The 10,491-nt window shown below is 65.0% G+C and overlaps 1 protein-coding gene across 1 annotated transcript; it reads left to right on the top strand.

Annotated features, from left to right (window-relative positions):
* Positions 1 to 1,452: 1,452 nt before the first annotated feature.
* Positions 1,453 to 8,749, top strand: NES (nestin). The gene is made up of 4 exons (XM_040578003.1): positions 1,453 to 2,346; positions 3,151 to 3,275; positions 3,764 to 3,837; positions 4,413 to 8,749. The coding sequence occupies exons 1-4, from the start codon at positions 1,534 to 1,536 to the stop codon at positions 8,249 to 8,251; spliced, it is 4,851 nt and encodes a 1,616-aa protein (XP_040433937.1). The 5' UTR covers positions 1,453 to 1,533; the 3' UTR covers positions 8,252 to 8,749.
* Positions 8,750 to 10,491: the final 1,742 nt, after the last annotated feature.

Here is a 10,491-nt window from a genome sequence, read left to right on the forward strand (position 1 = left end):
AAAAACACCACCCCGCTGCCATGCAAAGAGGGGCTGGGGTCCCTGTTATTGCTGCTCCCAGATGTGGGGGACGTGGGGATGCCACCAGCTCCCAGAGGGTGCAAGGCTGGAAGGAGCTCTGGGTGGCTCTGGGTGGCCTTTGCCAGCAGAGGGGACTGTTGCTTGCCTCTCCAGAGGAGCTGGCCTGGAGTCCATCCCATGGGACAACTCGGGAGGGGACATTTACTCTTTTCCTCCTCGCCCTGGTGAGGACAGAGCGGGGACCCTCCCGTGGGAAAACCACCATCTCTCCGGGAGTGGGAGGACCTGAAGAAAAAAGTGGCCACAATTCTCTCCCCAGATGCTGTTTTCCTGCCTCTTTTGTTCACGGAATCCTCCCCAGTTTCAATTTTTAAACCTCCTCCCCTTGCCAGCCCCGCTGCCTTCCCCCCCTAAATAAATGGAGGCAGGGAAGGCGGCGGGGGGGGGGGGGGGGGGGGTGGGGGGAGGGAGAAGTGAAAATAATAATAATAAAAAAAAATCCTCACCCCCACATACTGCCCACAAAGCGATTCATAACCCCACCGTGACAGCTCGGCGGCGCGGGTGAAAGCTGTGAATGAAACCAAATGTTGAGCCGGCGCTTGCCAAAATTTCGGAGGCTGCCGGCGAAACCGGCCGCAGGTCCCTGTTGGGCTCCCAGCTCTGCTGGGCGCATCCCCCGGCGCCCATCTGGAAAGCAAGGAGATCGCAGCTGGACACAGCTGGCTGCAGCACCCCGAGGCGGGGGGGTGGCGGGGATGATGCCCCTCCTGTCCCGTGTGTCCCCCGCCCCCCCCTCGAGGTGGTTGTCCCTGTGCAAAGGGATGATGGAATGGCTGGATCCTGGGCACCAGTTCAGCCGTAGCTTGTGCTGGGGCCAAAACTGCCCCGGCCACCGAGAGCCACCGATGTCCCCCGTGCAGCCGTCAGGACTGAGACCCCCCCATGGGCTCCACCTGGGCTCCCCTGTCCCCAGATTTTGGAGCGGCGTGAGGTCGGTGAGCCGCCGTGGAGGGGTGCCTGCAGCCGAGCCCCCAGGGGTGGGCACCAGCCACCCCCATGGACACCCCCAAGCCCACCGGCAGCCTTCCCACACCCCGGCACGGCGCTCAGGCTTGGGGGGGTGGGGGGGGGGGGGGGGGATTTTCCCAGCTGAGCCATGCCAGCGGGGGGAATCCAACCCCTCCAACCATCCTCCCAAAGCGTGAAGAGACACGTTGCCCTTCCCCAGGGCTGGGGAATCGCGGCGGTGTCTGCCAGAGCAGGGCTGGGCGTCGAGCCCATGTGGGCTGGAGCCAGCCCGGCTGTGGAAGGGTTAAATCCGGCTGCTCGCCCGGGTCTCAGGGGCCTCCCACTCGCCCGGTGGTGGAGTATGAATAGCTGCGTTCCCCTCCATTCCCAGCCACTGGCTTCCCTCCCTGCCTTCTTCCCTCTCCTCCAGAGCCCCAGCATCCTCCCCGGCATCCAGAGCTCCGGCATCCTCCAGAGCTCCGGCATCCTCCGGCAGCGCCGATGCTGAGCACGGAAAGTTTCGCTGGGGTGAGAGCCCTGGGCGAGGAATCACTGCAGATGTGGGACCTCAACAAGCGGCTGGAGGCCTACCTGGCCCGCGTGAAGTTCCTGGAGGAGGAGAACGAGGTGCTGCGAGCCGAAATCCAGAGCGCCAAGGGCAGCCCCGCGGGGGACTCGTGGAGGGCGAAGTATGAAGAGGAGCTGCGGACCCTGCGGGATGCGCTGGATCATGCCTTCAGGGAGAAGTGCACGGCCGAGCTGGCCAGGGACAACCTTTACGAGGAGGTCCAGCAGGTGAAAAGCAGGTGCCAGAAGGAGCAGGCGGCCCGAGAAGAAGCCAAGAAGCAGCTATCCCTGAGCAGGAAGGAGCTGGAGGAGGAGAGGCGAGCGCAGATCTGGCTGAAGGAGAGAGCCGTGCAGCTGGAGAAGGAGGTGGAAGCCTTGCTGGAGGTGCACGAGGAGGAGAAAGCGGGGCTGGACCAGGAGATCGCAAACTTCTCGCAGAGCCTGGAGACCTTCCGCTGCGCGCCGGTGGCTTTCCAGCCAGTGGAGGTGGAGGACTACTCCAAGAGGCTCTCGGAGATCTGGAAAGGGGCGGTGGAGACCTACAAGACAGAGGTGTCACAGCTGGAGGGTTCCCTCTGCCAGGCCAAGGAGAACCTCTGGAAGGCTGTGGAGGACAACCAGCAGAGCCAGCTGCAGCTCCAGCACCTGGAGAAGGACCTGGCGGGGCTCAAAGCACGGAAGGAGATGCTGGAGGAGAGCCTGGCCCGGCAGTGGCAGGAGCAGCGCGGGGAGGCAGAGAAATTCCAGGTGGGCGAAGGCGGTGGGGAGACACTGGTCCCCTGGGGAGGGGGAGATCGTGGTGCTGGGGGTGCCTATGGGGGTGCCCAGGGCAACGGAGCGGAGGGAGGGAGCAGAGCCCAGGGCAGGGACAGCTGGTGGCCCTGGCTGAGCTGCAGATGGGGAGGAAGCTGGGGAGGGTGGGAGGAAGAGCAGAGCAGCTCAGGGACATCCTTGTCCCCATCACAACGGGGACCTGGGGCGAGCAGCAGCCAGACACCACCTCCATCCCCCCACCCCCCTGCCCCACGTCCTGCTGGGCTGCAGAGCGGGGGTCCCGCTGCCCCCCCAGGGCCGGCTGCGGGCAGAGGCTGCGGCGGGGTTGTGGGGAGGAGAAACTCTGAGCGACTTCGCTGCAGCTGCAGCCCAACAGCTGCAAAAGTCATTGAGGGGAGGGAGGTGGCGGAGGGGGGGGCGACGGGGCTGGGGGCCACCGCAGCCACGCCTGGGGAAGGGTCCCTCTTTGTTCCAGCCATGGGCGCACGGAGCAGGGGGTGCCACAGCCCCCAGAGATGGTTCTTTCCCACGCTGGCCTCCTGCAGGCCTGGATACCCCCCCAGCCTTCCCTCCCTCCCCCAGCAGCCCCCTCCCCATCGCCCCCCTCTCCCCATCCTCAGCACCCTCCCCGAGTAAACACCCAGTGGCCAGCACCCCTCTCCCCGCAGCATCCTGCGGGGTGCTGGGTGCAAGCGAGAGCCACCTGCGTGCTCCCGCATCTGGCAGGGGTCTGGCGGGGCTGAGGTGTCCCTGACCCCCCCCCAACGCCCCCCACAGCTGGCAATGGAGGCCCTGGAGCAGGAGAAGCAGACCCTGCGGGTGCAGATCGCCCAGGTGCTGGAGGACAGGCAGCAGCTCATGCACCTCAAGATGTCCCTCAGCCTGGAAGTGGCGACCTACAGGTGAGGTCCCCAACGGGTGCGGGGGGGGGGGGGCGGTCTGGGGAGGTCTTGGGGACAAGTGAGGGGGTCTTGCCTAGGGGCAGCCCTGCGCCCCTCTTCCAGCCCTTCCAGATGGCCCCAGACAAAGGCAGGCTGCCAGGGGACTGGGGGGACAATTAGCATGAGAATAGGGGCTGTCCCCAGCCCAGGCGAGGGGCCTCCCCGGCAGAGCATGATGTCACCCGGCACAGCACGGACACTAATCCTGGGGACGGGGGATGGGAGGGGAGACAAGAGCAAGGGGGGGTTGCTCCGGTCCCCCCCAGCCCCTCACCGAGCCAGGCCAGGGTAACCAAACCACCCATAGCCCCTCCTTGCCTCAGTTTACCTGCAAAGGAGCCACCGTAGCCCAGCGGGGCAGCTGGGCTCTCACCGTGGTGCACCCACCCACCCACCCACCCCTCCCCAGCACCCAACCCCCAGCACCCACCCTGCTCCTCTCCTTGCAGGACGCTGCTGGAAGCGGAGAGCACCCGCTTGCAAATGCCAGCTGGGGAATACAAGCTGGCCAACGGCTTGCGAGGTAAGGGAGCACCAGCCCCAGCCCCAGCACCACCACCACAGCACCCCGGGGGGGTCGGGGGGTGAGGCTGAATATAGACATGAGCATTTTCCTGGCACCAGTTGCTCGGCCGCAATAGGAAGGTGCGAACAGCGGCCGGGGGGCTCGAAGCCACCGCAGCGCAGATAAGGGCTTATCTACTTCTTCGCCTCTTTTTTTAATTCAGCCCCCCTGCACGGGGAGGGCAGGAGCGGATCCACGTGCCCAGCAGGACCACAGGCTATTAAGAAGCTCAACATTATTTCTTTTCCTCCAAAAAATTAACGAGGAAAACCTGTCACCTGCACGCTTCCCCCAGCAGCGGGACCCGAGCGCGGCTGCAGCCGGGCAGAGCATCATCCCTGCGTGATGCCAAATTCCCCAGGAGCATCAGTGTCGGCTGCACTCCAGAGAGGAATTTCCCACTTTCCATGAAGAGGCTGTTTAAAAATAGGAGAGGGGGCAGCGAGAGGCAGCCAGGCGGGCAGGGGAGGGCTGGGGGAACCACGCGAGCGGCTTTCCAGCACGCTCACCGTGCTCCTCCTCGCTCTTTGCAGATCTCAAGCTGGAGGTGAGCAGCAGCAGCAAGCTGGCACCGGTGAGCATCGAGGCCAGGCGGCTGCTGCCCTGGGACCACCATGCCAGCCCCTCCATCTTCCCCAGGGCAGAGGGGAGGGGGCCGACAGCAAAAGCCCAAAGTGACCCCCTGACACCCAAAAGCCAGAGCCCCGGTGCCAGGGAGCTCGAGAAAATCAGCTCAGTCCTCCAAGCCACGGCACCACCGGCTGCCAGCACGGCCAGGGAGCCAGGTGGTCCCAGCTGCCCCACGCCGAGCCCCTCACAGCCTGGCAGAGCTGCCCCTCCTCTCTCCCCGGAGCCCCCCAGCCCTGTGCCGCCAGAGCCAGGGAGCCCAGTGGGAGAGGGTCCCGCCTGGCCGGGGGGAGCCAGGGGTGAGATGGGCCAAGGGAAGGAGCATCCTCTGCCTGGAGCCACGGCGGAGACCCACGATGCCAGCGTCGAGCCCCCGGGAGCAGCAGCCCCCCCCAGCCTGCAGTTCCCAGCCCAGCTGGTCAGCGAGGTGCTGGAGGATGCTCTCAAGGAAATGAAAGACGATGCTCAGCCCAAAGAAGAGCCCACGCTCAGCGCCACGTGGGCCCCCTGTGCCACCCATGCCCCTAGCCCCATTCCCCCCATCGATGCCTGCAAAGGGGCTGTCACAGAGGGGGTCAGGGAAGAGCAAGACCCCTCCGAGGGTGCCTGGGATGACGAAGCCCCCGAAGCGGAGGAGAGGGCTGGGGAAGCCGTGCTCCAGGGGCTGGGTGTGGAGAGCAGCACCCTGCGGGATGGAGCCACATCCCCACCAGGACCACATCCCTGTGGCACAGCTGCTTCCCTAAGCGCTGCGGTGAGCCGGGAAGAGATGGGAGCATGGGAGGAGGAGATGCCCACTGCACTGAGCCCGAGGGAACCCGAGACAGTGGCCCACGAAGAGGCCACGAGTGGCCCTGGACAGATGGGGACCAGCTGGGAAGAGCCAGAGCAAGGCGAGGATGAAGCAGAGGCCCCAAGCATGGAGTTATCGCACCTCTCGGAGGATGAGGAGGAGAGGGGACCCCACAGCCCCTGCGGGGAGGAAGGTGATTTCCAGGATGAAAGAATGGATGCACAAGAAGACGAGTCCCCCCAAAGGGAAGCTGAAGCTGCTCAAGCTGTCCTCATGGAAAGCCACCCAGTTTTGCCCACGGAAAGTCACCTGGAAGAGGACCTTGTTGATGGAGAGCAGGAGAAGTTTGAATATCGGGAAATACCCGTGTGCGAGATGGATCTGGCTGCAGAGGAGGAAAGGGGGCTGGAAATGCACCCAGGGCAGGAGACGTGCCCAGAGCAGGAGCCCTCTAGCATCCCTGAGGCCATCCCAGCAGAAGAGGCTTTATCGGGGGCTGAAGAAAATGCTGTGGAGAGGGAGGACCCAGGCAGAGCTAAAGGTGGTGAGGGAGAAAAGGGAAATGCCGGTGGGGAGGCGCTGGGAGGAGAAGACCCCTGGGCAGGGGAGGCTGTGGGACCCGAAACCCTGGGACAGGAGAGTGGAGCCCAGGAGGAGCCCAGGGACCTGCAGGAAAACGGCTTTGCAGGAGAGGTGCAGGAGCAGGAGCCGGAGCTGGAGCCAGGAGAGGAGCCCTGGGGCGGGGAGGGTGATGGCGACGGCCAAAAAGCCCATGCGGAGGACTGGGAGGTGACAGCAGAGGACACAGAGGGGACTCTAGGGACAGAAGAGCCAGCCTGGGCAGATGACACCCCGACAAGTGCAGGAGGGCTGGAAAGTGAAGAGAGAGATGGCACGTCGCCAGCAGAGCTGGAGGAAACCCAGGAAGATGATGAAGAAGATGCTGAGAGCCAGGGGATGAGCCAGCAGCAGCCGCCGCCGGAGGCTGAGCCAGCCCCAGAGCTGGCAAGGGCTGAGCAGGATGGGACCGCGGGGCAGCCTGCCCAGGCACCCGCAGATGCCCCCTGGCACGGGGACAGCCGGGAGGCAACCGAAGCTCCGGAGGAGCCATGGGAGGTGCAGGATGAAGATGCTGATGATGAGCTCGGCTCAGAGCCGGGACAGCCAGAGAGCAGCAGCACCGGCCTTGTGGCACTTCAGCCGGTGCCAGGTACCAGCAGGGAGAGCAGCGAGTTGGCGGAGGAGGATGCTGAGCGCTCGGAAGAGCTGGACCCAGCATCTGGGATGGGCAGGAGGATGGAGCTGGAGGCCACGCTGCCCGACAGCACGCCCTTGGACCTCTCCGAAGGGGAGATGCTGGCCGCGGGCGCACCCAGCCAAAACCCTGCGGAGACTGAGGAGCCCACAGAGGCAGCCCCTGCCTCTGGAACAGCTCCGGAGGAGGAAGGGTGGCTGGAAAGGAGGGACAAGCCACCAACTCCCACCATGCCTGAGAGCCAGGAGGAGGAGGCAGGGACAGAGGCAGCCCCTGCGGCAGAGGGTGTTGAGGAGGAGGAAGGTTATTTCATGGTCTCTGCTCCCAACCAAGAGGTGTCCAGCTCGGAGGAGGCTGAGATCTCCGAGGACTTTGAAGAAATCAAAGTTGAAGCAACCGAAGCCAGCAAAGATGAGCTGGAAGCTCCGGGAGAAGCATCCCCGGTGCCAGAGGATGAAGGGCACTTTGAGGCGTTTGTTGGTGAAGCAGAGGAAGACCTGAAGATGCCCACGGAAGAACCTGAGGTGCCAAAGGATGAGGATGAGGATGATGCTGGAGGTTTTACTGCTGAGCTGGAGGAAGACCCGGCTGTGCTTGAAGCAGATCCCGGCTCCCCCGGGGCTGCAGGGCAATTAGCAGGTGGCACTGATGAGCCAGCCCAGGGTGCCACGGGCACCGGCGCGGGTGAGGGACCGGCACGCTTGGAGGGTTTGGCTGCTGAATCGGACGAGGAGATTCCGCTCGCTCTGGAGAGCGATGCCGGCAGCACCAAAATGCTCCCTGGCTGCAACCTGGGGCTGGTGGGGCAGGAGGAGGAGGAGGAGGAGGAGGAGGAGGAGGAGGAGGACCCCAGCACAGCTCCCCGTGACACGGCTGTGCCCATCCCCCCAGCACTCCAGACCCCCACGATGCCCGTTTCTCCGCAGCCTGACCAAGCAGAGCAGACATCGGATGAGCAGCCACCTGCGGAGGAGGAAGCACCGGAGGGTGACAACCCTTCCCCAGCCGGGGATGAGGAGCCCCCCGAAGCTGGCCCACCTCGGCCGGGCTCCCCACCGGAGCAGGGAGGTTTTCCAGAGATGATTAAAGAAAGCCTGAGCGCGGCTGATCTCTCTGCAAAGGTGTCGGCAGACGTCATGAAAGACTCGGATATATTGGAAATAGTCGAGCAAGCCCTGGAGTTCAACCAGGAGCTGGTGATGGGAGTGAGGGCGGCTGAGGGTGGGCAACGGGATCCCGGCGGGACTGAGCTCCCCCGGGACACTGGGGAAGACTCCTCGCCTGCCTCGTCCAGTGAGGAGGAGCCGACGGTGCAGGAGGCACCGGCAGATGCGGCAATGGCAACAGAGGGTCCGGTTCGGGCTGAGAACGGGCTGCACCGGGAGGCCAGCCTGGAGGATCTGACCGAATTCACCGAGGAGGTGCTGAACGGCATCACCGATGCCCCACCGGCACAGGAGTTCCCCACCGAGACCGCAGACCCCACCGCGGTGATGCCACTACAGCCCTCAGCTCCTGGAGATGTCACCCCTGCCACCAAGCTGGCCGATGCCACCCCGCGTGGCAAGCACGGCGGAGCCGACACCGGCCCCGTACCGTCCGCTTTGGGGGGGGACGTCTTGTGCCTTGCACCCGACCAGCCGCCGGCGTGCCGGCTGAGAGCTGAGCAGGAGCCCTGGTCCTCAGGGGATGAGTGATGGTGGCCAGGGGGGGACCCCTGCGGTAGCCCCCTCCCTGCCAAAACCCAGCCCCCTCACTTTACCCACCCACCCACCTAAAGCTTCTCCATCTCTTTATGATTTTTTTAACACCTTTGTGTGGATTTTTTGCACCCCTTGTCAGAGTGAAGAACCACCAAGTTCAGTTCCCTGCCCAGCCCCCCCAAATTCGCATGCTTGCTCCGGGACCCCAGCCTCATTTTCTGCCCCCTCTGGGTGGGTTGCCGTGGCTGTATTTAATTTAAACCCCATATTTCCCCCTTCCCTGCAATCTCCCCCCCTTCAACCCCCCAGCACACCTGCCCCAGGAAGCCCAGCTGGAAGCTGGGGACCCCCACAGGCTGTACCCCCAGACCCAGTGCCTCGGGGTGAGGGCAACCCCGGGGACCCCCGCCCCCACCTGCCGACACTCGCGGGGCTGACCCATGCCAGATGTATTCGCTGCCTTGACGTTAATTTAATAAAGCCTCGTCCTCCCACTCGGACCCGCTGCAGCCCAGCTCTCCTCATTGCCATGGCTAGGGGGCTCGGGAGGGGGGGCTCGGGGGGGGGGGGGGGGGGGGTGCTCGGGGGCAGCAGCCCCGGGGCACAGCTTGCAGAGCTTGCACTTCCAGGCTGCTTTCCATCAGGAAAACGCGCCTGGGGCTGTCCAACAGCACGGGCTGGGGACATGGTCCCCAGGATGATGCTCCCCCATCCCTGAGGCAATGCAGCCCCCCGGGGCCATGCTACCCCATCCCTGGGGTGATGCAGCCCCCTGGGGTGATGGTTCCTCATCCCTGAGACAATGTTCGCCCATCCCTGAGGTGATACAGCCCCCCAGGGCGATGGTCTTCCATCCCTGGGGTGATGCAGACCCCCAGGGCAATGTTCTCCCACCCCTGGGGCAATGCAGCCCCCCTGGGTGATGCTCCCCCACCACAGGGGTGATGCAGCCCCCCAAGGCGATGCTCTCCCATCCCCAGGGCGATGCTCCCCCACCCCTGGGATGATGCAGCCCCCCAGGGCCATGCTCCCCCATCCCCAGGGCCCCACAGATGCCACTCAGGGCTCGCTGCCGGGCAGACACTTCCCTGACCTCCGCCTGGACCTGCGGGTGGGAGCAGGATGGGATCCCAGCCCAGCCCAGCCCCGTGCCAGCGCCTCCAGCCATGAGCCAGCACAACCAGCCGCTATTCCTGCCCGGATCGGGCAGGCTGCCCACCCCCGGGAGCTGCCGGGGACCCCACGCGCTGCGGCGGGGACCCCGTCATCCTGGCAGATGCATCTTTACCCCTTCTCCCAAAGGGTGCTGGGCTTCGGGGGGGTGATGCGAGGAGCCGGGGGGGGCTCAATCACCCCGTTGTGTGGCCAAGCGTGGGGCAGGCACGGGAAGAGCCGCATAAATCAGCCTCCAGCCAGAGAATGGGCTCCTTTATCCTGGGCGAAGGGCTGAGTCACCCTGGGCAAGGGGACGAGGGGACCCGGGCGGTGATGGCATCCCCCGGGGACCGAGCGCCGAGCACCCACGGGTGTGCTCAGCACCGCTCCTTGGGTGCCCAGGGACCGGCCGCCCGCCTGGCTGTCCCCACCGCTCGCCCACGCGCCGGATTTAGCCCAACCATCCCAGTGCCAGCACCCGGAGATGCTGGGAGCCAGGGACCGATAAGGACCCGACGTTTATCTGCCTTCCTCCATGCGAAGCCCCCGGCCCCCTCCCCTGCCCGAAGGCGACGGTTTCCTTTTAAGGCTAAACTCCAACAGATCCAAACACCGTAATAAAAAAAAAAAAATAACCTCTCTGATTAGTTTAATCAGGCGCTGAGTCTGCGTTTAATCAGCCTTTGGCCCCAGCACACCCCTCCAGTGGGGCCTGGGCAGCATCACCCGTCGGTGGCCGATGGCAGCTCTGGCAACATCCCCCCCTCCCCCCCCAAGACCCCCAGTGCGTCGTGTCCCCCCCAAGCGGTCCCAGGGTCCCCAGAGCAGGAGGGATGGTGGCAGGATGCTGCGGAGGAGATGGCGGTGAGGCGGGGGGTGACATTCCTCCCGAAATTAATCCACATTCCAGCCGGTGCTGACAAAGCGATGAGGGGGGACAGATGGCGGGGGAGGGGGGGGAGGGGGAGCCCCTTGCTTGCCCCGAGGAGGAGGAGGAGGAGGGTGGGATGAAGCTGCCAAGGGGCTGGGGGTCACCCGGTGGGGTGGGGATGGCGGCAGCCCCCCGGGGTGGCAGCCGG

The sequence above is a fragment of the Falco naumanni genome, chromosome 20 (assembly GCF_017639655.2).
Source record: "Falco naumanni isolate bFalNau1 chromosome 20, bFalNau1.pat, whole genome shotgun sequence".
In the NCBI taxonomy this organism is placed as follows: Eukaryota; Metazoa; Chordata; class Aves; order Falconiformes; family Falconidae; genus Falco; species Falco naumanni.